The sequence below is a fragment of the Aspergillus costaricaensis genome (assembly GCF_003184835.1).
Source record: "Aspergillus costaricaensis CBS 115574 unplaced genomic scaffold BO79scaffold_37, whole genome shotgun sequence".
Lineage (NCBI taxonomy): Eukaryota > Fungi > Ascomycota > Eurotiomycetes > Eurotiales > Aspergillaceae > Aspergillus > Aspergillus costaricensis.
Genome location: NW_020291837.1, coordinates 137,824 through 164,869, shown reverse-complemented (window position 1 = coordinate 164,869; position 27,046 = coordinate 137,824). Strand labels below are relative to the sequence as shown.

At 50.0% G+C, this 27,046-nt stretch overlaps 6 protein-coding genes across 6 annotated transcripts; 3 read left to right on the top strand and 3 right to left on the bottom strand.

Annotated features, from left to right (window-relative positions):
- Positions 1–2,462: 2,462 nt before the first annotated feature.
- BO79DRAFT_258967 (uncharacterized protein) lies at positions 2,463–3,002 on the bottom strand (the record flags this gene model as incomplete). Its single annotated transcript, XM_025686343.1, has 3 exons — positions 2,463–2,503; positions 2,563–2,704; positions 2,760–3,002. The coding sequence occupies 3 exons, from the start codon at positions 3,000–3,002 to the stop codon at positions 2,463–2,465; spliced, it is 426 nt and encodes a 141-aa protein (XP_025535607.1).
- A 1,559-nt stretch (positions 3,003–4,561) lies between these two features.
- On the bottom strand, positions 4,562–7,936 carry BO79DRAFT_202139 (uncharacterized protein). Its single transcript, XM_025681637.1, has 2 exons — positions 7,553–7,936; positions 4,562–7,496 (listed from the first exon to the last, which is right to left on the bottom strand). The coding sequence occupies exons 1-2, from the start codon at positions 7,772–7,774 to the stop codon at positions 4,707–4,709; spliced, it is 3,012 nt and encodes a 1,003-aa protein (XP_025535606.1). The 5' UTR covers positions 7,775–7,936; the 3' UTR covers positions 4,562–4,706.
- A 319-nt stretch (positions 7,937–8,255) lies between these two features.
- BO79DRAFT_180409 (dienelactone hydrolase family protein) lies at positions 8,256–9,505 on the bottom strand. The gene is made up of 5 exons (XM_025680082.1): positions 9,403–9,505; positions 9,236–9,337; positions 9,116–9,186; positions 9,019–9,066; positions 8,256–8,957 (listed from the first exon to the last, which is right to left on the bottom strand). The coding sequence occupies exons 2-5, from the start codon at positions 9,262–9,264 to the stop codon at positions 8,350–8,352; spliced, it is 756 nt and encodes a 251-aa protein (XP_025535605.1). The 5' UTR covers positions 9,265–9,337; positions 9,403–9,505; the 3' UTR covers positions 8,256–8,349.
- A 2,531-nt stretch (positions 9,506–12,036) lies between these two features.
- BO79DRAFT_232099 (putative MFS transporter Seo1) lies at positions 12,037–13,737 on the top strand (the record flags this gene model as incomplete). Its single annotated transcript, XM_025684208.1, has 5 exons — positions 12,037–12,187; positions 12,250–12,485; positions 12,556–12,589; positions 12,641–13,547; positions 13,599–13,737. 5 exons carry the CDS (start codon positions 12,037–12,039, stop codon positions 13,735–13,737), a joined length of 1,467 nt encoding a protein of 488 aa, XP_025535604.1.
- A 342-nt stretch (positions 13,738–14,079) lies between these two features.
- BO79DRAFT_202134 (xenobiotic compound monooxygenase, DszA family) lies at positions 14,080–15,711 on the top strand (the record flags this gene model as incomplete). The annotated part of the gene is made up of 4 exons (XM_025681636.1): positions 14,080–14,184; positions 14,236–14,424; positions 14,474–14,721; positions 14,787–15,711. The coding sequence occupies 4 exons, from the start codon at positions 14,080–14,082 to the stop codon at positions 15,709–15,711; spliced, it is 1,467 nt and encodes a 488-aa protein (XP_025535603.1).
- A 9,781-nt stretch (positions 15,712–25,492) lies between these two features.
- BO79DRAFT_157550 (putative C2H2 finger domain protein) lies at positions 25,493–27,002 on the top strand (the record flags this gene model as incomplete). Its single annotated transcript, XM_025678871.1, has 2 exons — positions 25,493–26,839; positions 26,889–27,002. Coding segments are annotated over 2 exons (1,461 nt in total), but the record flags the coding sequence as incomplete, so codon positions are not given.
- Between the last annotated feature and the right edge of the window lie 44 nt (positions 27,003–27,046).

Genomic DNA, 27,046 nt, shown 5'->3' with positions numbered 1-27,046 from the left:
GTCTGCATATGGGGAGGAAAGTACTCCAACTACTCTTCCCTCCTTGCGAGGTCCATATAGTCCTTTTTGGGGACCATGCTAGCGCCGTAGCCTCTGACGCATTTGTCTCGAAGACAGCATATATTGGAACCGAATATGCTGAAAATTCGATCATTGAGCGTGAGCAATTGCCCGGAGTGGAAGAGAAGACGGTGAGGTGGGTGCCATATTGTTTGCATTCTGAGCCAACTCTGCCGTTATTTTTGGTTGCTAAATGCTTTCCAGAGTCATCGAATGTGGGTGGAAAGATATTTCTTTTCTTTGACAGGGGTGGCGTGGTTTGAATGGCGGTGTTGTAGATCATGCACCTTTCTATCCTTGCTGGACTCTGCTGTTGAGGTTGGCAGAAAGATGCTCAAGGGAGTTCCTCGGGGGCTTAGTATGGAGCGGTGAGTATGGGGTTAGGCAATCGATCCATGCAGTTCCATACGATGGATACTGGCTGGGTAACAGCAACTGGAAAAGATAGAGAAACCTAAGGTGGGAGCTAGGTAGGTAGTGTTCGATGACAGTGGTATTTTAAAGTTGGTTTGCAACCAGTACGGCAATAGATGATTGAAAACGATGCCAAATGTCCCATCAGGATGAACAAAAGCAGAGTCGATCGACGCTCCAGTAACAGTTCCCTGGAGCTGTGATGACAGGATAGTGACACATCTTTCGTCCTGATCTAGCAAGTGCCGTAGAAAGACCTGGCAAACTGCGCTTCCGTGTGGCTACTTCTGACTAGCCAGCTTCCCAAGGTTTCTGGCCATCAAGTTGGCACATGGCGAAATGATTCAAAGGTCATGATTAATCTCTTTTGATTATTATTGACGAGCACGTCGCTCACTGCGATGGCCGCAGCCACAGTTGCAGCTGTGCGTTGTTGGACCAGACACTGAGATTTGAGTGATGACATCTGAGTATCGATATCTTTGAGGTTATGGGACGCATCCTGGCGATATTGGTGCTCTTGGAATGTGCCGGTATTGTCTTTCTCATGAGGCAATACATGGTCGGAAATCCGTCAGAACAGGGCACTGATAGCACGAGTGGACAACACGCGTCGTCTGGTGCCTTTGAGTAGCTGTATGCATATCGCATGATTGGTTAGTCAAACATATTCAGCGAAGACAAGGTTGACGGGATCATACATAGCTTGTATCGTTTTCTAGACGGGTCTGTTGGAGGCCTTCTTTTGATACGGGAACCGACAAGGTCAAGGCGATGGGGCGGAGGCGTCGTATTCGGCGTCTCCGTAAAGCGACTGATACGGATTTCTCCCAGTGGTCTTCTGGATTTCATGCTTAGCCCAAATGCATGGTAGCACTGTATAGATAAGGGCAAATCCATTTTCAAAGCACCACAATTCACCAGTCCAACCATGCAGGCAGTCATCGGCCTTCAACAACAGGAGAGAAGTTGCACAGAGACTCGCGAACTAAGAGCATTGCAGACCTCGAGGTCCATTCTTGGTGGATATCGAACCAGAACCCTTGATCCGAATCTGCCGACGAGAGAGCTGATCGGGGTGAAATCACCATGAAACATCCATGTAGACATTAGCGGCAGTGTGTCATTTGAATGATCAAATCCACAGCTTTGAGAGCATTCGATGAAGTACACTAGAAGCAAGGGGATGTGAAAGAGGAATTTATGGATGTTTTCTGACGAAGCATTGTCTGCGTTGATCGCATCCTGACTAGATCAAGCGCAGCCTGACTTCATGTTCTCCGGTTTTATTGTCTCACCTACAGCATCACTGTTGGCTATACTCATTGATGGGTTGCTCTCTGCCGCTACCTCCAATAATAATTCTGTTTAATCCTCTTATGGAAAGCCCTTCTCGACAGCTCGAGACCTGACGTACTATCCCCGTGTGTCCGATACGACATGTATTTCCCGCCGGTGTCCAGGCTGTAGCACCTTGACCAAAGAGTGCGGTGGCAGCAAACGAAACGCTCTTTGCGCAACCCTATCCGAGCGGTCACGATCATGCACCATCTGGACTACTTAGCAGGTGACTATGGGGCGGCGTAATGTAACCACTGAAGCGTATCAACCCATCGTCTCCCCCCGTTGTAATCCGTTCCAGCAATGGTCGTTCCGTTCATGCTCGAGGGAAATATACCAGAGAAACTGTGAATGTCACCTAATCGGGATGACGGTTGACAAACAATCTGGATGAAGACTTGTTGGAATGTTAGTCGGGACATAACAATCCACATGAATGGCAAGGTGCAAGGGCCTACACTGATGAACAAACACCGAGGTTGTGCCGTTTGCGCCTGAGTACTTGTCGTAAGAGTTGCTCCAAGACACCGGAATTCGATTGCTTGGATCCTCTGTTCGAAGAAGCGAGCAACATGCCACCGAGTGTAAAAGAAGAGTCACGTTATAGACCATGTTTTCAAAAAGGTGTACAAGCTAATCGCTGCGGTCTAGACCTCCTGGACATTTGGGATAGTCGAAGGCGTAGCAGCTGCGCAGGAGAGCCGTCAGCTTGTTTATAAGCCTACGGACATCAGTGTCAACATTCACTGATAGCCTTCTTTAGACTACCAAGTGACACAAAACCGCCCAGGTAGCAAGACAGGTACGTGGTCAACGGTCCGGGGCTCCACCATTGAATCTCCTTGGACTGGCGGTGCCGGAGGTCGCTCACTCGGTCTAATGACTTGATCTAATGGTGAAATCAAAGTTCTGAGACTTGTATCGCCCAATCCAGAGGGCCCGACCTTCTTGCTGGGCGCATTGGGAAGCTGCTGCTCGCGTCCCTCGTTTGATGTATGGTGAATGGGATAATCCAGCTTTCGAAGCAGTGGTAATGATGCTTGTGGAGTGCAAGCAATGTGGCAAGTTTCAGGCAAGAACCGAGAAAGCCTGTTGATTTGGAAAGCCTGTCCAGTGGCAGTTGTGGCTCCAGTGGCAGTTGTGGCTATATCCAACCACGTGTTGCCGATGAGGATTCGAATCGGCATGCAGCATGTATCCCAGCACCACAGCCATCTCCATCAAACTATTAGCCTCGCCATTTATACCAAGGTTCAGGGCTTGTGAGGCCAACATATGGATCGGACAAGACGCAACAGAAGTGTGGCTGGGGGAAGAGAGTTCTCATAGAGAATCCCAGCTCCAAGGATGTTCTCTACTCCCCCTGCGAATTATATATCGAGGGAAAGCCAGTCGGGCCATTAGTCTTCATCGTGCAAAACAGCTGTGCTGACGTCTTCGAGTGTGTGAGGCCGAGGGTCATGGTTTTCAGAGCCTGTGAAAGTCAGGTATGATTAGCTTCAAGCAAGATTTGATCATACCCAGATTGCTTACCTTGTGGTTATTTCCTCAGTTTATCAATATCCATGATTCGACCATCGCCCAGATTCTGTGCGGATTTCGAATCCTCATGGACTAAGATGCTAAGCACGTTCGTAAATCGAATGAACAAGTATAACCCGACATTATGAATTAGAGTCAAGGGTTGCCGGAAGCCGCCAGTGAGGAAAGATGGCGGAGCTTTTTCGCAGGAATATCGGAAAATCGTGTTGAGGTAGGTCTTCTAGAATCTTTGAGACATTAGCTGTGGAGTTGAGAAACTCTTTGACATGGTATAGCGGTCGTGCTTGAACACCCAGCTACAGCAAAGCATTAAGAAAAGGGAGGAAGAACGGGTGAAACAGACTTGACAGAGCAGAGAGATACAGAAACACGATATGTTTCAGGGTATGCCATTTCCACATGTGTGTGGTCTTGTCCAGTACACCGTAAATTGGCTGTTGTATTTGCTGCACCGGCCGCATCAAGAGCCGTGGGTGGGTTCTCGTATCCCAAGTGCAGAGTAGGTGATTCGAAAACTGCACACCATCAACCACACGACATTTCAAAGTCTCGTTCTCATAGGGAATGTTACATCAGGCCCCCGCAAACCAGTCCACTTCTTCAAATACCCAGAATCCACCAGACCCTGGGTTTCTTATCAAGATTTTTGAGAGAAAGCTTCTGAGGATAGTCGAGTAGACTACCCCCAGGTGAATAGTCCCAAGGAAATTGGTATCATTTTATTATATATCGTGCCCAATGAGCACCGTATCACTTGTCGATATAAATCCACCGGGGGTCTCATTCCCATCCAAGATGAAATGTCCTTCACGAGATGAAGTTGGAAAACCAAGCTCAAAGAGGGGATAAAATTTGGGAAAGGCGTCGGCTTGATGGGGTGTATATATCAGCATCGTATAGTATACAGAATGAGGAAATAATATATAAGTAGAAATGTAGTAGTATATAGAAAGTGATGGCGATGAGAAGATGGAGAATGCTTTTGCTTTGAAGGCCTTGAGGTATTTATGGCGCGAAGGAAGAACACCCGCCATGATTTCCCACGGGTGAAGAAAAGATCGAAAGAGCAACGGGCAAGTGAGGAAGTGAGGAAGATCGATGGTGTGGGTGACACAAACGGGTATTTGCCTTTCTGGCAAACCGCCCCGGTCTGGAGGGCAGCATCCCGTGTGCCGTAACACTACGCAGCTAACCCCCAAGTTACCAGGCAGCTACCTACAAATAGGCCATGTCTAGATTAAAGTATTTTTGAAGGATATTACTACATACAAACGACACGGGAAAATGGCAGACATCACTACGTGCGACCGGAAACCAAACCCTTCTAAGTGTCAACCAATCAAACGAACCTACTCCCCACCATACAACACCTGGATCGACGAAGAGGGCGTCGACATCCCGTCCCCAATGCGAATCACCACTTTCACCTGCAACGCTCGGGCTTCGCGAATGCAACACGGCAGACAGGTCCGTCCGACCTTGCCAATGACGGCATGATGTCCAACAGACGCACACCATGCTCGTGCAAATGTTTCCTTGTCGTGCGAGCCCCGCGCGTCGAGAAGGAGGATCTCTTCCTTACCTAGTCCGCTGCTGTGGCCATCCGAGTGAGATGTCTCCGCTAAGGATTCTAGAGGCACCCACTTGAACGCGTACGATCGGTGCAACGGATGGCCCGGCAAACGATGGTGTCTATGAGAGACATGGCTTGATGACGAGGATGACAACCCGCCATCCGCTGTGCTTGGGGGATTCTGATAGTTGACCGACCCCCCAGGTGGACGGCACTCGTGGGAAGAAATGAATCGTACGTTGTAGGTCAACTCAAACGATACTGGACTTGGTCCGGTAGCAGTGGAAGCGAGAAGAAAATTGGCATAGGCCTTTTGGACCACGGTCAGGTTATGGCTTGTTCGTTTCGTATCGACGGAGAAGGTGAGGTCCTGAAAGTCGATGTTTGCTTTCGACCAGCTATCACAGGGGCTATCGACAGGTAGCAAGAATACTCCACTCGTAAGCTCTCCCAAACCCAGAGGCGTAGAGTCAAAAGAAAGCCGGTTTCCGTGTTTGATGCGTGGCTTGCCTGGACGTCGGGGCGGCTCGCGGACATCCACCTCAAACCACGTGTTAACAAAGTGCTCTCCACTTTCAGAGTCTTTGGGCACTATGCTGCTTGCCAGCCACGCCAAACAGACCTTTGTACCCGGCTGGCTGGCTAGAACTCGCCCAACAATGCACTTCTTACTCCACCAGGTCTTCCCCTTGTACGTGAAACCACCGTAAACGTTGGCGACTGGACCAAGTGTAGCCATCGCTTCTTCGTCGTTTTCTAGGATGGTTGCCATGAGAAGGTGGCTGATGGACTCGCCAGGGATTACCAACCCCGCCAGCCAGCTACGCGTAATCCAACCACCAATGTTCAAGGGACGTATGCTGTGAGGTGAATGAAGGAGGAGCAGCCGGCGCGACGGAGATCTGCTATACATCTCTTTCTTCAAGCCCAGTGTGGAATACTCTGCAGGTAGCGAGTTGGTAAGTGGTATGGTATAGGCGGCTTCGATTTTCTTTTCCACCCCCTCACCCTCAAGCTTTGACCGCAGTGCGCTCTTAAATGCATCCAGTCCTGGCCAGCCAATATTGTCTGCAAATACGAACAGTCCTTTCAGTTGCTGGTCAACGTGCCTGGGAGCCAGATGACACCGCCAGGCGGATTCATCATTATGGGCGGATGATGTAGAGTGATGTGTGAAAGCTTCGAGGAACCCACGATGGTGATGCCGCTCAGGCGACTTGCTCGGAGAATGTATGGTCGGAGAAGGGTGGTCCGGCTCCACAGGGTTGTAGGCGAAGTGGAAGCTGTCCAGAAAACGTCGAACTGTAACCAGATCCCAATTCAGCTTACCACTCCGTAGCCGGTCAAACTCGTACACATCATGCACCGACACATCGATATCCCGCGCATTCTGCAGCATTCCAACTCGGACAGTGGCATCCAAACGCATCAGTAGCTCCGCGGCGAGCAGCATCTGAACGAGGAACCACTTGCGTTCCAGCGTGAAATGCACCCAGGGTTTGTCAGACTTGTCCGGATCAAGGAAGTCGCCGTCGTCATGTGGAGGGTTCTCAAACAACACTTGTCCAATGTGCAATCGCCAATCGATCAGACTGAAGTCAAACCACGCCCCAGGGGTAGCCAATACCACTGTCAAAGCTTTGATCTGAGCCTTCAAACTATGGGAATCGCCGACATCTGCAAACAGAAACCGCGCCGGTGGGTACAGAAATCGGTTGAACAGTCCACTATACAGCTCTCGAGTGCATTCCATATCTAGAATCGTCTTTGGTGTATCGCCGTGCAAAATGTCGTAGCGGAGAGTCTTGAGCGTCTGGAGACGCTCCACTAGGGCTCGCAGGTCGATATCGCGAACACCGATCCTCTTCCATGCAACCGGTCCTTCGCACAGCAACTTCTTCCGGTCATGGACAGTACCGTCCGAGCACTGGGCATATGGGTCGTTATAGTGCCCCATCAGTTCATACGCCTCGGTTGCTGGAAGAGTTGAGATGTGAAGGAGGTCAGAGCATGGTCGTGGTTTCTCGGGGCCCGCGTATACGACCGAGTCGGCGACGGGCAGCTCGAGAAAGTGACGAAAGCCGATTGTACCAGCGTCTTTGCCATTGACTGACAGCATATTGGGTACTTCGTGAACGCCGACATCAAAAGTCGCCCGCTTCGGAGCTTCCGATCGTTTCCAGTGCCCCAGATGAACCGGCATTTCCCCTTCAATTACCCAGTCATCCGGTACAGGCAAATGAGCATGGAGAGTGCACAGTGTGTAGGAGGCATGGGGAAGGGGCCGTCTATCCCAGAGATTTTGAATGGTGGGATCGTGGTCATCGAAAGGGAATATAATCTGTGGGTAGAAGAGTCCATGCTTTCCCTTCTCCAGCAGAAAGTATGGAGCCCCGGAGAAGATTGTCTCGATGTCCTTTTTTGTCAGCTGGTTGTGTGAAGGACCCTCGTGATGATGTGGTGGATGGTCTTTAGCAGCCTGATCCGAATGGTGATGAGAAGCATGATGCTCGTCTTGAGAGTGTGTATCCGGCTTTGTGGGATTGGATCGGGCTATGTCGGCCTCCTAAAAATGGTCAGGCTCCCCTTGGCAAAGCTCCCAGACCGCGCTGGTATCCTTACCGATTTAGACGTCTTTGTCCCAGAAGAGGATCCCGATTCCGAGTCTCCTCGATGCTTGTGAAAGATATCATGGAGCACCCCTTTGGCGTGGGATCCGGTGCTGTTGGTATCGGACACATTGGGTAATGAAGCTCTCCTGCCCCTCTCGTTCCTGGGCAGGTTATCGCCCTGACCCAGAGTGGCGGATGAGATGGAATGCCGACGTCCAAAGAAAAAGGACATTTTGGGATTGTCGGAGACCAACGGGTAGGAGTTCTTTTGATGCTGTGTAAAGGCAAGAGGACAGGAACGATGTGTGGGCGATATCAGTCAGAGCAGATATGCTGCCACACTCGAATGGTGTCCGCACTCATTGCGGTCTCCCGAACGAGAGCTAATAAATAGTTATAAGGGGATAACAATTGATGTGGGGGACGAAGCCCAGATAAAAAGCGATCTAGTCTAGCTAGTACTGATCAGTCCACTGGTAAGGTGATAGGGGATGGCTGCATCCGGACGGTTCGAGGGAGGTCGAAGAACAAAAAGAAGGCGAATGAGCTTGGTAATGGAGCTCTAGCGATGACGTCGGCCATCCGGCTCCCGGCATGGCCCGGTCGGGCAAGATGGTCCGACCGGCACAAACACTACTAATTGAAGTATATATTTTACAACTGAGTCTGACCGTAGATGGAGTCACAATTATACTGAAACTGTATGAAACTGTACTTGGGCATTTGCTGACAGTCATATATACACTTTTGGTTTCACAAAATTCATTATTCAGATTCCATTCATTATGGCATGTTGACCGTCAGTGTTTAGGCGTGCTTCTGGAGGAAGTCCAGCGCGGTCCGGTATCCCCGCTCGTACTCCTTGCGCACCTGCTCATCCTCGAGGTTGGAGCGAGCAGCCATCCATCCGTGGATTTGGGTGGAGAAGGTCTCGACATAGTTGGCCTGCTGCAGGTTGGCACCGAATGCCTCGACATCCTTGGGGTTCTCATCCTTAGAGGCCAGCACCGCCATGGGGATGTTGACACTCTTGGCATCGTTGGGGTCGAGCATCGCCGGGTGGCATTGCACTGCCGCCTTGAACAGCTTGTTATCCTGACCAGACGCCAGGGTCGTGATCTTGCCTCCCCAGCAGTAGCCCAGGATCGACCAGGACTGGAAGCTGCCGCCAGCAGCGAGCTTGTTGGCCTCGGAGACAATGGAGGGGATCTTAGGCAGGTTTGCGGGAGGAGCAGCCTTGGTTTGGAAGAAGTTACCCAACTTCTGCTTGTGGTCGTCGGTCTGAGGAGGGAACCAGGTGATGTCGGCCGGCTCGCCCTGGAAGAAGTCGGGGATGAAGACGCGGTACTTTTGCTCGCTCGCGGTGGCCAGGATGTCGGCACCCTGGATAGTCTGGGGGAAGAAACCGAAAATGTCTGAAAGTCATTGCAAATTTTAGCATGGGCTTTAGGCAGGTTGGAAACGGGTCTATCATACCGTAGATGACGAGGATGGCCTTGGTAGCGGATTCGGGGCCGGTGACGTCTGGGTAGAGAATTAGTTGGTCCTTTCTGGTTAATTGTGTTCAACCTACAAGTCTTCAAGCCATTGATGGTCTTGTATTCGCCCTTGCCCTGGTAGCCCTGGGCCACGATCGGGGGGATGCTGGTGACGGTGAGTATAAAAGCCAAGCCATTGACAGGGCAATACTCACGAGCAACAAGCCTTGTTGACACCAGACATGGCTGTAGAGGAACAGTGAAGGGGGCGCACGATACGACTGGAGAGGGGTGTGACGGGGGTCAGGAAGGACCTTCTGAGAGGGAGAGTCAGAAGCTGTCTGGAGAACATGTTAGAGTTACAGGCGGATAGCGGACGCACAGGGAGAATGAGACGGATGAATTGGGTTGGGTGTGGGAGGAATGGATGAGAAATGGAAGAAGAGGAAGAAGAAGGAAGACGGGGAGAAAGAGACAGCAACAGGGTTAAATGAAGCTGGGGAAAGAAAAGAGCCGAGATGCGAGGCCGACACACAGTAGTAACTTGGAGGAGTAGCATTTAGCAGTGAAAGCTACCCCACCTGCCCTCGACGTCATCCGAATTCATCCCCGCCAATCCCGATTTCGCCCGGACTTCCCTTCTTCCCCTTTCCCAGGGTCAGGAGTTCGTATCAAATCACTTGGACAGTGTTGCATATATAATTACGATGTGCCTTATAGACCTTCAATTCTAACAAGGAGGATTAATAACATCTTGCATATGCGGGGAATAGCCTGGACCGGGCTGAGCATTGATACTCTCCTGTCAGCCCCACCATTACCTTCCCTTGGAACCATTCGTGAATCTTCTCACGACCACTACTACAGCCATTTCCCAAGATAAATCTCAGTTACTTTTCCGAATGAACTACCTCACAATATTTACGAGGAATAATTCATGGATTGGGAGACATGCTTACAAGCGAGGTTAATCCCGACCGGAAGCTAAACAATACGGTCCATGGTAAGGATTGATCTTTAAGTATACCTGAGCAACTACACCCTCTTGACATTCTCAAATCCTTCATACAATTGTCCATATGTTCAAAGTTGGTTAGCTGATAGTAGGACTGATAAAGTATATTCTTGTTTTATGCTCTCTACATTTTTCACAAAGTCTGGCTGAAACGCAGTATTACTTGATTGAAATTTATATAATCCATCAGTGTCCTCGGTATGACCTTGACCTTACCGAGTAATAATACCGTTTGGCTTCAATGCAAAGTAGAAGCAGACTATTATTCTCATTCTCCAATTGAGCGACCGTATAGAATAATGGTATAAAAAAGTAGCGTGCTATTCTACTGCTCATCCCCCTTGCTGTGTGGACCGAGGTGTCGAGACTTCCGAAAACGGAAAGGAATGCCATAGGAGCAGCCAGATACCGCTCTTCTTTACAGTAAATACACTTGAGAGCCTGGCCATGCGTTTACTATTAGTTATTCGCCACCTACAGAAGGCCATCCTCACCTTTTGAATGCCTACCAAATTTGTATTGTTACACTGCATGTAGAAAGCAGAGCGTGATGCATACTTGGGCCACTGATAACTGCGGTCGCCACATTCCAGGTTCCTCTTAGGGCCTACTCGCTTATCAGGACGCAGTACATTTAATCATCAAAATCCAGCACGATGCTGGCATGCATAATGTGGGCCGCCTCATATAAGACTAAGTCTGTCTTTCATCTCATATTTCTGAAGATTTCGAACTGTGCTGATGAACGGAGTAGACACTTTTCCTAAGATATGGAGCCTACATGGATCATAGTCGCTGAAAACATACACAACTCTTTTACCACCAGGATTTCGCGACATGCCACACAGGGTGATTGTGATATGACAAGACTCACTTTTCTTCATCATGCCCGCAGCTAATTATCTCCGAAAATTGGTCTTGATGGTCATGGTGCTGTCTTGAATCCATGTGCCAACAAGAAGTCATGTTAATGGGTCCAGCTATCAGGGCTGACATTCCAGCCTTGCGTCGAAGCTAATCTCGTGCTGGAAACTGCACTGTAGATCATGTCAATGTCTGACTCCTCACAGGTCTCGTTCTCTCCATAGATAATTCGACTTTTTTTTTTTTTTTTTTTTTTCTATGGTGCTAGAAACAATCGGCCAGTCATCGTGTTATATTTCTTATGCTCAGATCCTTGATTACCCCCACGGACTTGGTCTGCAGCCTAGATTCCCCTACTAAAATTGCTACTATATGTTACTGCATACAAATGCCGGTTGATCCTCGTACAACTAGTATCTCATCCCGGTATCGGCATTGTTGCAGTAGCCAAGCCGGCCATTCTATCTCTAAGTCTTGGTATCCAAAGATGGCATGTGTGGAGGTAGAGAATACCACTCGCTGAAAGAAGCTCCGTGGATTTATATGACTCCACTGATTACAATGTATACTTTGCAGCGCACATTAAAGCTCATTGCTATTTTTGAAACGCAAGGGACTATACCGCAAAGCCTGTCTTAGGACAAAGTGCTCATATCACTGCAGATGATCAGATAACGGACATAGAACTATCACGAAAAGAAATATTCAATTCTTTGGATACCATTGGTCACTAGACATCTTATAATCTCGCAAATCACCTCATCCCGACCAAGCAATCAACATCCTATGTGCTCCACTCCCTAGTGCTATAATCACTCACCCAAGAAGCACGCCTTCCTACCCCCCATTGACACCACCCGTGCTGATCCCCACACCGCACAGACAATTCAAGCTTGTTGCTACCACCCAGTCACATCGAAGAGATAGGCAGGAAGAATAGACTCACTATCCGGAGATTTACACGACACATGCAGCTGCAGGAAGATGCAGTAGATAGGCAATTGTCACGTAATACAAGCAATGCTATGGTGACATCGACGTCTCCAAGCATCTGCCAACGCATTATAGATAAATCAGTGGTTTTATCACTGTCAACTTCTATACAGCTGTAAACTATACACAAAACAAAAAATCACAATGTTCGCTAATAAGAGATTTCCCCGGATACGATGGTTTTTGCCAGACGACTCACCATCGGAACGACGTCTGCTCTTGAAACTCGACCTTCTCATTGTTCCTTATGCTTTTCTAGCCTATTGGACGAAGTATATCGATCAGGCAAATATTAGTGAGTCCACAAATCGGTACCTCAATTGGCACAATGACATCAATACTAATGTCTACCAACAGACAATGCCTACGTCTCAGGAATGCAAGAATCCCTCAACCTACAGGGAAATGACCTCGTCAACCTGCAAACCATCTACACCGTTGGCGCCGTCCTAGGCCAACTTCCATTTGCTTACCTGTTCACCAAATACCCCGTCTCGTACCTAATCCCGGGGATGGACTTACTCTGGGGAGTCTTCACTCTACTACAATACCGCGCTACTTCGTATGAAGAGATGATGGCATATCGCTTCTTAGTAGGGTGGTTCGAGGTATATCCAACCCATACTCCTACCTCATCTGCTCTAAACAATTGACATTTCACAGGCCGCCTTCTTCCCCGGAATGCATTACATCTTCGGTACGTCCAACCCACCAACACCACCCTCCCCTCGACAACTAACATCTCCAGGCTCATGGTACCAAAGCCACGAAATCGCCCGCCGGGGCGGCTTCTTCTACCTCGGCCTAACCCTAGGCACGCTAACAGCCAGTTTCATCCAAGCGGGAGCATCCGCACAACTCGACGGAGTCAACGGCCTCGCCGGATGGCGCTGGATGTACATCATCTGCGCGGTGATCACCATCCCCGTCGGAATCCTAGGCTTCATCGTCCTCCCAGGAACGCCCGACAAACCGAACCGAATCGTGCTCAGCAAATCGGACATCCAACTCGTCCGAAACCGTCTACAAAAAGCCGGACACGGGGTCCAAGAATCAAGCGTCTCATGGAAGACCTGTGCGCGTGTGCTACGGAACTGGAAGCCCTGGGCGCTGCTGTGCGTGGACATTTTCTTCTGGAACGCGTGCGTGCAAACCACCACGGGTGGGTATCTTCTCTGGTTGAAGAGTCTGAATCGGTACTCGACTAGTAAAGTCAATGAGTTGTTTGCGATCGCGCCCGGGTTAGGTATGTTTTATACTCTGTTGGTGTGCTTCGCGTCGGATTTGGTCTTAGGTCCGGCGTGGGCGATTACGCTGGCGCATGTGTGGAATATTATTGGGCTGGTGATTCAGGTGGTCTGGGATGTGCCGGAGTCGGCGCTGTGGTTTGCGTTCTCGACCATGTATTCGTCTGTGGCGATGTCGAGTGTGTTGATGGGGTGGATTAATAGTGAGATACGACATTCGCCGGATGAGAGGGCGATTGTTTTGATTGTGTTGAATACGATTGCTCAGTCTACGACGGCGTGGACGCCGCTGTTGGTGTTTCCGACGGTCGAGGGGCCTAGGTTTACGAAGGGGTATTCGTTTGTGCTTGCTTGTGCGATCTGCTTGATTGTGTCGGCGCACGTTACGAGGTACTTTATCTCGAGAGAGTATGTTTGCTTCGATGGTTGCTGCTTCTTCTGTGATGCTAATGTGTCTAGGGATCGCGCGATAGCTGCTAGTGATGAGGACTCCGCGGCTTCTCGAGACGAGACAGAGTCTGGATCTGCTGTCGTGCAGGTTGCACGGCCTAAGACCGAGTATAGGTATACTGATGGGGAAGGGATAGACGCCAAGTGAAGATAGAGGGGATGAAATTAGTCAATTAGATGTTGAGCCATCTTATCTAGCTGTCACGCAATATACCTGCATATGGTGTAGACTTAGCATCCACTACCGCCCGGCATCGGAGCACATGGCTGAAGCAGTGTCTCAAAGAAATACAAGAACCGTGTCGCGCATGATGCGGGGTAAATGGCGAATTTGTATCCTGCATGTCCATCCCACTGATAACACGCTTGCGCCATGGTAACATCTGATGGCGGGATTGGTGAGGGGTTCACACCACACCAGACTATATCACTGCTACATTCGAATGAGAGTAGTAAACTGATACAACTACCTCACCTCAGACACAGCACAATGGGCGACATCAGTACAGACAACCGCCAAGATGGCAAGAAGCAGATCCTGCTCAATGCCTTTGACATGTCCACCGTGGGCCATCTGTCCCCAGGACAATGGAAGGTGAGTATCTCAACTTCACATCCCGCTACTATACTGACATGACACATACAGAACCCAGCCGACAAATCAGCCACAAAACGCAAGCTAGACTACTGGATCAACCTAGCCAAGCTCCTGGAGCGCGGAGGCATCAACGCCCTGTTCCTGGCCGATACATACGGCGGATACGACACGTACGAAGGCAAACTAGACGAGTGCATCCGACGTGCAGCGCAGTGGCCCGTCACTGATCCGACAATCGTATGCCCTCCTACACCCATTGCAAGATGTATACTGACAGACAGAGCAGCCCATCTCCGCCATGGCAGCCGTGACCAAGAACCTCGCGTTCGGAATCACAGCCTCGACCTCCTTCGAGCCACCCTTCCTCCTCGCGAAGCGCTTCTCCACGCTAGACCATCTCACCAACGGCCGCATCGGATGGAACATCGTGACCTCGTGGAAGAAAGCAGCCTTCAAGGCCATTGGTCTTGACACGCCCATCGAGCACGACGAGCGATACCGTCAGGCAGACGAGTACCTGCGCGTGCTGTACAAGTACGCCCCCATACCTTCCATCCCCCTATACCCTCCCTCATCCACTAACATGCATCATGCAATAGGCTCTGGGAATCCTCCTGGGCGCCCGACGCCCTCAACCCAGACCCAGAGAACGACAGCTATGTCGACCCGGACAAGGTGCGCCAGATCAACCACAAGGGCAAATACTTCACTCTGAACACGCGCCACATCGTGGACCCGTCCCCGCAACGGACTCCGTTCCTCTTCCAAGCTGGCACTTCAGCAGCGGGGTCTTCCTTCGCGGCCACACACGCCGAAGCGATATTCGTCTCGAGCCACTCGCCCACCGTCCTGCGGCCCAAGATCGCCAACATCCGGCGTCTAGCTGCCGAGCAAGGGCGTGATCCGTCGTCGATCAAGTTCTTCGCGACGTTCACGCCGATTATCGGACGGACGGACGAGGAAGCGCGCGCTAAGTATGAAGAAGTGAAGAAGTACGCGTCTGTGATTGGAGGGCTGGTGCTGTTCAGCGGGTGGACGGGTATTGATATTAGTCGGATCCCGATTGATCAGGATATCACGGCGGCGGACTCGTTAGAGGCGCATAAGGTCACGAGTCAGTTGGATGCGTTCACCACCACGAGCGAGGACGTGCCGCGGTGGACGCCGCGGGTCGTGGCGGAGAAGGCGGCCATTGGGGGATTGGGGCCTGTTGCGGTGGGGAGTCCGGAGAGGGTGGCGGATGAGATGGAACGGTGGGTGAGGGAGGCGGATCTGGATGGGTTTAATTTGGGGTATGTGACTACTCCGGGGACCTTTGAGGATGTGGTGGAGTTGTTGGTGCCGGAGTTGAGGAGGAGAGGGCTGTATCCTGATGCTGTTGCGGAGGATGAGGAGGGAGAAGGGTTGACGGCGAGAGAGAAGGTGTATGGACGGGGACAGAGGGAGTTGAGAGCGGATCATCCGGGGAGTAAGTACAAGTATGATGTTTATGTGGAGGATGAGGAAGAAGCAGCAGCAGCATAGTAGTCTATTCACATAGTGATTACTGGATAGATCCTGTGACGACAAATAAACTACCACAGCCTAAGCCACCACAGCGCCGCAGCCTTGAATCCCAGTCTTACTTACCTCTTACCAACTAACTTACTTACCTCCCCAGTCCACTTTCACAACTAAACATTCCCCTTCCCTGACCCCTCAAGTTCCACCCAACACAGCAAACATAGCATGGCAAGGCATGGCATGGCATGTGTATGTGTCCAGCCTAACCCAAATAATACCTTTTCATCTTCCCCGCCCCCAGCATTCCTCCCTAACCACAACCGCCAAGCATGCATGAGTCCAGACCAGTCTAGACTTTCTTTTCCCACCCCCAAATTCTCACTAGCTTAGAATGCGAATTACTTTTTTCCTTCCTTTATTTGGGTTTCTCCTTCGGCCGGTAGAGTCAAGCGAGAGACAGAGAGAAAGAGGGAGAGAGAGAGACATTAGGCTTGCAGTAGCGATGCAGCAATGCAGCGATCTCGTGATCGATCGATTGATGCAGTAGTGGTGTGAGTTCCGTGCCGGATTTAGATTTGTTTATATAGGTAGTGAGTTTAGTTTAGTTTAGTTTAGTTCGTATTGGTGTATGGTATGTGTGTATGTATGTGTGTATGGTACGGTATTTATTTATTGATGTTGTCTATATTTGATGGAATATATAATAATAATTATTGATTGATGAGGGTTTCTTGCCAAGCTGCCAAGCTCGTACGGAGGGACATAATATGTCCATATATCCATGATTGGGGGTCTTGGTGTGCTTGGCAGGGATTCTTACGCGGATGGAAGATATTGGGTAGTGAAGGAGGGATTATTGTCTTAATGAATACTAGTATCTTCAGAATGTAGTAGACTGTAGATAGATGAGGTGGTGTTGGTAGTGATCTGAGGCGGTGTGCACTCGATAAGTAATCAACTGAAACATGCAGGTAGATGCTTTGGTTAATACATGAATAGAGTGGCGATAAGTGTTGCCAATGGTATATTACCATCTATATATATGGGTTTACGGTGGATATGGTGGATAAGTAGGGACTGACTGGGGATGTGGATATGTGGCTACTATTAGGAGTATCCGTCTACAATATGCATCGGAGATACCACCATTATGATAGTATCAACTTGATGCCAGAATACTACACAACCAGCACATCATAAATATATATAAGTAAAGCTGACACCGTGGTATCGCCACACATCCATTGGAGGAGAAATGCCCAATATTGACCCTACTCCAATCTAAACGTTCTCCTAATACTACACGAAATAATATATAGTGATTACTATCTCTTTGTCAGAGTAGTACACCCACTAGATACTTTATCGGACCGACTCGACACGACTCAAACCGGATGTCGGAATACGATAGTCCGAGATGAATATGAATATCCATCTTACAGTAGTAATCATATTCATTGCCACACACACACAATCTAGGAATAGAAACATGATAACAAAGCGAGCAAGACTAGTTATACTCCGTGCCCCCCTCGGACTGACTCGGAGATACCTCCTATTATAAGTAGTAGTTCCCACTGTATAACAAAGCCACTTATAGTGTGTGCACAAACCAGGGCTCCATCCATTCATTCATTCAATCACTGCAGTGCACTTCAGGGGAACCGAACCCCGACCGACCGATCAAAGCCCGTTATCATTTCTCTCTCTTCCCTTAACATGTGAATCTGTCTTTTCATCTACCTCATGCCTAGGTTGTTTGTATCTGTGTAAACCATCGGCCACCTCCGCACCTAAGTATGTATACAACTCCCTACTAAGATCTAAACCGTGTCACGGGAGCAATACTCACTATAACACTCCTAATATATAAACAACGAACGGAGTACCACCCCCTCTCCCCATAAGGCCAAGCCAAGCGAATCCGTACCATAGATACCACCATGCTAGTTAATCATACTAGCTAGCTAACTAGATCAAGCTTCCTGCAGCACTGGCTCGGGCTTTTCGCCATGGCGCTCGGATGAATAGGCGAGGCTAGTCTAGGCATGGGCACAGACTAGTTAGTTAGTTGGCTAGGGTAGTGTAGTGGCGAATCGCTTACTTGCTTGCTTGCTTGCTTGCTTGCTCGGGATCCGGGGTTTGATTGTAATGTAAGTACTAGACTGCGTGAGGGTAAAAAGAGGAAAGAAAAAGAGAAGTGGAGCGGAGCGGACGGAGCATTGGCTGACATGCATGGATAGTGTGTATGTATGTATGTGACTAGTTGGGTAAGTGGTGTGTCGGTAAGATAACCGGGAGATGGTAGTGGTAGTTAGTGATGGGGGTGGGAGGGTGAATAGGGGGGAGTTAGTGAGTGGAATGTACTAAGGAAGAGGGATTGATCACCTGGTAGGTAGGTAAATAATTAGTCTAGTTAGTGGTTTTATCGCGCATTGACTGACTGACTGACTGACGCCTTGCATGAGGGAACTCACTGACTGACCATGCGATGGTGCTTGCTTGCTTACTTGAAGTGTGTTATGGGTGTATGAATGTATGGTACTAAGATGAATAAGGAGTAAGCTCCTGAAGGATGCGAGGCTAGCTAGCTAGCCTTCTTTGCACCAAAGTAGCTCATTTACTCACTTCCCCATCATCAGTGGGTAAGTATGATTATCCCCAGGCGAGTCATTCCTATCAGAGGGCATGTCCGACTCCGAGGTAACTGACTAATGACCACCTACAAATGACTTGCTATTCTTCTAGACCGCAACTTCACTCTTCACATCAAACCTATATGAACAAAGTACACTACTCAACTATGAGTGATTAATGTATTTATACTTTAGTTTCTTAGTTTACTTTATTTGAATTGACCCGTCAGGAAAGATACAAACAAATAAACAACTCTCTTAGGCTACTAGCTACGTTGCATCCTGCCGGATGGCGTAAGGTTCATAAACTGAATCCGCTTCAAGCTTTTCCGGACGGAGTCTGAGCTCGAGCCTCGTCTCTTCTTTGCTCTCCTTTCTTTGAGGTTTGCTGTTTTGGTGCCATTTAAGATAGATATGGAAGAATCTTGTTTTTTGGTGGTGGTGGCTTAATGACTTGATTTTTGTAGTATGATCTAAAAGGTTGTAATCAGTAAGCATATCCCGCAGATCCCGAATCCAATTGAATACGTGTTGGCGTTTGAGGCTTAAGGCCGACTGTCTTAGACTTTGATAGATAGAGTTGTGGTGGAATTGAACACAGCAAGGCTGCCCTGTCATTTACAGTTGCCGCCGCTAGTCAGTCACCCATGGCTCCCCTTTCATTCGGGAACATATCTAGAACTGTGTATTCGATTTGGCGTATAAACTTAGTTGGTACTTATGTCTAGTCTACGCTAAATCTTTTAAAACTACGTTATAAAAACTTCCATAATTGAGTTCGCCACTCCACAAGCTGAGTGGTTAATATGTCAGCCCGCGACATCTGATACACTCCATGTGTAACCTGCAAACTGTGATATCTCTCCTATCCTCCTCCCCCGTATTTTAACTTCGGTTGATGATTCACCTCGTCCGTGACAATCCACCTATCAGCAGCGACACACCTACGCAGCCAAGCCTGATGTGTAGGTAAATCATGTTCGCTGGTTTAGCGCGAGTAAGCACCTCTCTTGGCCCCCTCCCCCCCCCAGCCGGAACGAAAAGTATAAAACTAGGTTGACAGCAAGGTTAGGAGACAGGCGCAAGGAACACCGTGACAAGAGCGATGGCGATGAGCCTATCACATGTAGTCAATCCCGGTCGGGTTGACGACGCCATCTCACTTAGTACTTCGTAGATATTATCGAAGTAAACTGAGTCTGTCATGGTTGGAAAGGTATCAACGGCAGCACGTAATCTACTCTAGTCATTGTCGCGGCGGTAAGTACGGTGTGGAATCTGCCGGCTGCTGCTATCTCCTATCTATCTCCTAGCTTGCAGACGGATAACGTCCGAGCAGACCCTTTTCGAGGCCAATGCACACTAGCAGCTCTCCTGAGCGGCTAGGGAGACCACCGGTTGGTTTAGTGGGTATCTAGTCAGAGTCATTGCTAGTTCAATACGTTTAGTCGGCAGTTAGTCCTCCTGGCTATAATCTCGTAGGTTCCATGCTGCGATGGCGACTGAATGAAGGGGGCAAAAAGACTGGTCATAAAGATGTGCTTGATCGACGATGCACAGATCACATTGGCTACAAGTTGACCCATCGAACCCCCCTGTCTATATGTAGGTCGCACCAAGTTGCACAGGAGGAGCTTCCGGGCAGGGTTGTTTGCCCGGACCGGGGCGACTAGATTTTTGTTCGTAATGGCAAGGAGTGACCCCCTTGCGAGACACTGCCGAGAGGGTACAGCATGGCGTGGCATGGCATGGCGTAGCATGCGTACGGAGGATAAAATGGGATGATTGACTGGATATGGTGTCGAGATGGAGGGATGGATGAAGACAGTTTGCTTGGTGATTTTTAATGCGTCTGTCACCGTGGCCGCCACCGCCCTCGATCTCCCGACCCCTAAACCCCCCGCCAATACCGACAGGCTGGTGCTGGCCGCGCCTCCCGTCGGGAAAGGCTAGAGATGGTGGACCGTTAGGTTCCAGGGAGAAGAGGCCAAGCTTGTGATTTCCGGCGCCTCTTTGTTTGCGCGGTCTGGTCACGCACTACCCAAGACATGGGGGGATGAGGAGGAGAAGGAGGAGGTGAACCCAGGTACTACCCAAGGAGGCAGTAGCCTCCTCCTCCAGTAGGTAAGTACCTTGGACGGGGGGCCCTTATTTAGCGGTAATCTTAGGCCGGGGAGAGGTTCGTTGATAGGTAGGTCTGGTCAATCCACGGATCCTTCTCGTCTGGCAACCTTCCGAGGGAACCAATGACTGCGGTGGTTGGCATCTAGTTCACGGGGCTTGCATATGCGTTTCTTCAGCGGATTGATTTGAAACCCGACTGTTGACACCATCGCGGATGGCGGTGATTAAGGTTGACCTGATTGACGAAGCCATGCTGAAGCCATCCGAGGCTATCCATACGTGAAGTACACAACAAGCAGATACAGAGGGGTGTTTCCATACCAAAACACCAATACCCAGCATACAGATAAGCTTAGCATCTAGAAAGTGTAGTTTGTTGGTCAAGTTCTCTAAAATCCTCACAATGAACAGAACAGCGTAAGTGACCGAGGGAGTGTAGGTGTACAGCTTGCGCGTGTCAAGCAAGACTGGCACCTGAATGGCCGGCTATCTTGTCCCAAGATGCAGGCCGACCAGCCAGGCAAGTCAGGTGGGGCGTCACGGAAGGGAAGAGTCGACGCTAACGCCCGGATGGGGATAGTGGGCCACACCCGAAGCCCGAGCCAGCCAGTGCAGACTCTCTTCCAAGGCGCTAGTACCAGGCGTATCGACGTTGTACCACTTGGGTCAACACAAACAGAGCAGGTAAAATATTCATACCGACCGTGTGTATGGGAGTAATCACCCAGACTAAGACCAGGCAGTAAGTAGTTAGTTAGATGCTGGTTACGGAGTAGTCTACTGAAAACTACTGAGTACTGAGTAAGTATACTGCCAGACACGGACCTATCCACCAATCAGTAGCGCTGGTCCAAGATTTGGGAAACTTTGGTCAGGCCAGTCCCTGCCTATCGCTTGGTTCTTCCTTCCCCGGGGGAATGAATGAATGAGTACAGCACGGTAAGGTGGATGGCCCGCAGGACTGACTGACAAGTGCCAACAACCCTATCGTGGTCAGTCCAATATGCGCTCGTATTGGAAGTTTTGGGGGGGGGGGATCCTCGGAGGAATGGGACAGAATGATTGGAATCTCATCCACCAGCGATTTAAACGATCGGGGGGACTGCCTCCCCGTCAGAGCCAGGGTCCCAGGAGAAAGAACAGGTGACCTTGGCCGTGGAATGGAAGAAGCGGACCAGGGACCGTTTGCCTTTGACGGAGAATGGGTTTTTCTGCGCAAGTGCATTGGGATGAGGGCCGGGACGCAAGTGTCCGTGCGAGCAGAGCAGGGCCCAGGCCAGAGCAGTCGATGGCCGACGGATACGAGGTACTAGAAAAACAAAAAAACCGTCAACCGTGGATCGAAAACCACCTTTCCCTTTGGGTCCCGATATTGTTTCATCCAAATCTGGGAGCATTTGAATTAGTGATATCTTTATCTTGTATCAGCAAGTCATTTAATACTGTACCATAACTGGGACATCTTCCCCCCCAGGACGTAGAATGTTCCATTGGTGGATCTCCCCGTCGAGCTATACCCAAGTAATTCTCCGTACATCGGCCGGTCGCGGGCTCTCTCTGCTAAGAATAATCTATCTTCTCCCCCAGCTGCCAGTGTAGCTGTGCCCTGCCAGCTAATTATTGCCGATAATGTTTCTAATAATTATGACTTCCAAGAATTATGATGCTTACCAGCATTGAGGGACCGCCATGGCTTTCTTCCTGCTTCCCCCCTCCATCCTCTCGCCCCGACCCGATCAGCCTCAGCTGTGTCCTCCACCGCCCGGCATCTGTCATGCATTCCTCGACGCAAGGAGCAACGATCGCTTGCCTGCCCCTTTTCGGGTTCCCCCGTGCTTTGCTTTTTCGCTTCTTTTTTTTTGTTCGTTTGGTATTTCGAATTTTAATTCTTGGTCTGGTGTTGATTGCTGCCGGTCCACGTCGATTGGCCATGGCGTGTCCTCCGTAAATGGCCTGTTCGCTGGCCCTCTTTTGCTCCTGCTTCCTGTTCGGCCCCTCTTCTCCCCTGGTGCCCTGGGAGATGAACCCTGGGTGGACGCGTCTCTATCCGTGCCATCATTTTGATCGTTGTTAATTCTCCCGACCATCCACCGTCGATCTGGAGAAACCATCCCCCTCCTTTTTCCCCCTTCCCCTCGTCTGTGATCGCTACCCCCGACGCAGAGGGCTAAGCTTATTCCAAACTCCACCAAATAGGGCAACAGCGGCCAGCATTCCCTGCTGGGTCGGGGTGGCCGATCGACCAGACGGGACGGCGCTCCACATGCCTATCTATATACTTACATACAGCCAACCTAGTTTTTACGATCCCAAGATCCGTATGGAGTAATGGGAGAGGGGAAATAAGAAAATTAAAAAATCAAAGGAAGGGAGGGGAGGATGTGGAGAAGGGAAAGAACAGAAGTACGGTGTAAAGTACAGTGACTTTGTTTTGTTTCCTGAGAAGCTGCCAAAGGGGGCAATCAGCAAAATCCCAGTAAAAAGGCAGATTGAGATTGGATAAACAATACGGCGGAGCGACTAGACCCAAAAGAGATCCTGGGAGGGCTAACCGGTTTTCTGGCACCATTGATTCCGGCCCTTTTAGGGTCAAGTCCATCTGCAGAAGAGGGTCTGGACGATTCTATTTGCCAGGCGAGACGACAAGAATCGTGTCCATATCTCGTCTCATCTGGCGGATATTGAGGGGGAAATGGGAAATGACTGGAATGATTGAGAGTTCCCTGCTCATCAGGAGCAGATTATTGATTATCCATCTACCCCGTAATAAGAGTTTCTATTATCAGCTATCTATCTCTCTGCACCGTTCAGTGGAGGACTTTGGTGGCCGACTAACCGAGTCGCCCCCCTCGACCGTGGGAAGCGCCAAAGGTGGAACGGAACAGCTTGGGCGCCTGGACGAGCCCTGTCAACCACGTTGCCGTTGATCAGGCGTCGAGGGATTGGGATTCTGGGACTGGTTCAGTGTGTTTTAGCGAGCCGTCGTCGTTGGTTCGGCTTAGCTTAGGAAATGCTAAGCTAGGCTTAAGTGGTCGATAGTCAGTAGCGCTGGGGGTGGTTGGACCGGGAGAATGGCTCCATCCGGGTGTGGTTCAGGGTGAGCGAGGGAGAGACAGAGACAAGAGACTGACTGAGTGACTGGTAAGGTTCAGTCAGGTAGGAAAGTTTGTTGCCAATGGTTCCTTTCAATAATACCGGCGGAACGTCCTGGGCCTGTCCGGGCGCGGCTGGGCTTGTCTCTCTTAGGGTGTGAGTGTTCTCCTAAATGCTGATTTTCTTTTCTCTTCTTTTCTCTTCTTTTCTACTTTTTCTGATTCACCTCATGGAGAGGGGTTTTGCTTTTTGCCTGAATGGACTCACTCCATTACGGTTACATGGAAGGTAGCGAAAATAAATAATTTGTTACTAATTAAAAAGCATTAAGTAAAATCAAGACAGAGAGTTGTGTTTAAAAATAAGTATACTAAATAATTTTTGAGAAAAGAAAAGTGAGCAACAGGCAAGCATTCATTCATCCATTCATTCATTACTGCTGAAATTTTGGTTGGGTCTTGGCCCCGATTGGGAATCCTCCACTCAATGCGGTCGGACCAGACTAGCTGCTTTGGATGCTGCTTTTTGAAGTCTGCTGATTGAGAAGATTTTTATTCTTTTTTTTTTTTTTTGGGTCTTATTTTGTTTTTCTATTTCTTTTTTAATTGAATGCTGATGGAATGAAAAATATTAAGATTAATAAAAATTTAATACGACGAATGAAGATTGGACTGGGATAGTCCTGCGTGAGTACGGGATGAATGTCGTGCTTTGTATCTCACCATCTCTCCCTATTTACTCTTTTCTCTCTCTGTGTCAGTCTGACCCTCCTGCTTGGTATCTTCAGTAGTGGTAAAGACTGGTAGATAAGTAAATTCAAACCATATCCCAAAGAGTAAACAAATAAATAGAAATAAAAATAAAAGCAAAAAAATAAAAGAAAAAAAAATAGAAAAAAATTAAAAAACTGCGTGTGAAGGAGAGGGAGTTAGTCATTATCGGACCGTGAGGGTGGGTATGTTCTCCCTGGTATTTTTTCCCGGCGTGAACTCAACCCCCGCGCTGGCCAGACCCGGCGCTGGACTGGTCTGGATACGTCTCCATTCCCGGCTTGTTTGGTCCTCCCCATTTTCGCCCATCAGCAAATAATCCATATTATTATTCATATTCACTCTCCATCCCGAGTCTCTTTCTGCTGTTTCTTTCTCGTTTCCCACGAACAATAAAAGATCTCCCTCCCTGAACTTACCCCCCTCAGTTGCTTGTCTTTTCACGACTTCTCTTTTTCTCTTCTCTTCTCTTCTCCTCTCCTCTCCCTCCCTGCCGTGCAAGCTTATCCAACTAGCATCTTCCCTCCTCCCATCAGCGCCACCCACGACTTGTCCGATCTTCACCACTAATTAATTCCCACTCTTTCAGCTCCCACCAAACCGTCCATCCTCCACCACCACCACTACTACCACCACCACCACAAACTCCCGACTCCGACTCCGCCCGCCAATCTTCTCCTTCCCGCCCTCCCAAATCTTGCTCTACGCGCGCCGGATCCTACCATCCCCGCTGCCACTCAACTCCCGTCCATGGTACTCTAAACTGTCATTCCGCCTGATCTTCATCCGCGCATCCACATCAACACCATAACACATAACTATTTCTGTCTTCTCTCGTGCGCATCGCGTGAGGGCGCGTTGGCCTGCCTGGAGAAAAAAACAAGATCATGCCGTTGTCTTGACTAGTTTCTCATCGCAATACACCTATCCTACCATCCTACGACTTACCTCGTCGATCTCTCTCCATTGCCGTGTTCGCGCTTGATTCTTCTGTCGCATCAGCACCCTCGCTCCATCGGAAAGGATATGACTTCCGGATAAAACACTGGGGTCAATCCAACCTGACGTGAAATCTTCTTCATCGATCGTGAAACAACCGACACAGGTGGTACCCGTCGAGCATCATACCCACGGTCGATCTCCCAGGACCACCCCCGTTGCAGACTCAGATCGCTGATCGCGATCCGATCGCCCCTCCTGGATCCTCCAGACATTGCCGGTGGCCTGTCTGGCAGTCGATACTGGACCCTTGCATCTGACTCGGTCGCCTTCCCAGGACATCTGTCCAGCACCTTGGCCGGCCCCTCTTCCGTGGTAGTGGGTGATTTATTTCCTTCCTCTAGCTACTCACGCGAGACATCCGCCAACCTGGCTGCCCTCGCGATCCCCCCTCCAGGCATGGGGACGGCGCTCGATGCGCTGACTACCCACCAGCCGTTGAACTCGCGTCGTCCTGCAGCCCCGACGCTGCCCAGCTTTGAGCTTCCTGCACCCAACTTTCAGACCAGCGTCAAGTACGCCCATCACAATCCTCCGCCTATTAACCCCAGCGTCAGCAACCTCCTCACTCCACCGGCGACCACGCAGTCGGGTGAAACTCTCCCGGCTACGACCTCGCACACAGCCACCACCACGGCACCCACAAATCCGGAGTTGGCTCCGTACTGGCAAAGCCAGAGCGCATATCAGAGTGGGTCAGGGGCAGCAGCTGCCCGTCAGTCGTGGAACTCGAGTGTGGTGTATCCGAGTCGAGACACCTTCTCCCCGTCGGTGAATTCCCTGAATCGCAATCCTGCCACGTCGACTCCAGGCACCGAGCACATCGCCCAGTCATACGAGATGAATCACTTGCCGCCGTTTCACCAATCTGCCTCGGTCTCCGCTGCTGCACCAGTTCAGGCGGGTGCTCCTCAGCAGCATCACGCAATGACACACGCGATGTTGTCAGCACACAACCCGTTGCCCAACCCGACACCGTCGCCGCATCCCCTTCCCTCGAACGACCCCTACATGGTCAAATCATCGTCTGCCCCAGCCTATGGGACTATCCAGCAGCTGTCCAGCCCACCGGGCGGCTATTCGCCGTACGGACAACAGGGCATCGTGCCCAACCGGGTGGCATCAAATCCGCACCCCTCGCACCATTTGAACTATCAACGACAGCCATGGCCGTCATATTCGCTTCCGGCGATGAACGGACCCATCTGGACGAATGTGCACAATCCGAACGGGCAGATGTCACTCACCGGAAACTTGCAGTCCGGGGTGCTGCCTGGGTTGCCTGGGTACAACAGTGGGCACGTGGCCAATATGCAGCAGATGCAGCAGTTGTATGGGGGTCACCCACCCCATCCGGGTCACGGCGCTCCAGGACCCACCAACGATCGACCGTTCAAGTGTGACCAGTGTCCACAAAGCTTCAACCGCAACCACGACTTGAAGCGACATAAGCGTATTCACCTCTCCGTGAAGCCGTTCCCGTGCACCCACTGCGACAAGAGTTTTTCACGCAAGGATGCGCTCAAGGTGAGATCATCCCTTCTCTAGTTTCTTGGTATAGTCTAACAGTGTACAGCGACACATTCTTGTGAAAGGCTGCGGCAAAGACGGCTCTGATGGCATGAAGCCAGGGGATCACGGGATGGTGAAGGAGGAGGATCGAAGTGACGAATCAAATGGACAGCACTGAGACGGATTTGGCGTTTATCGCATGTTCTGGAGTTGATGGAGGGT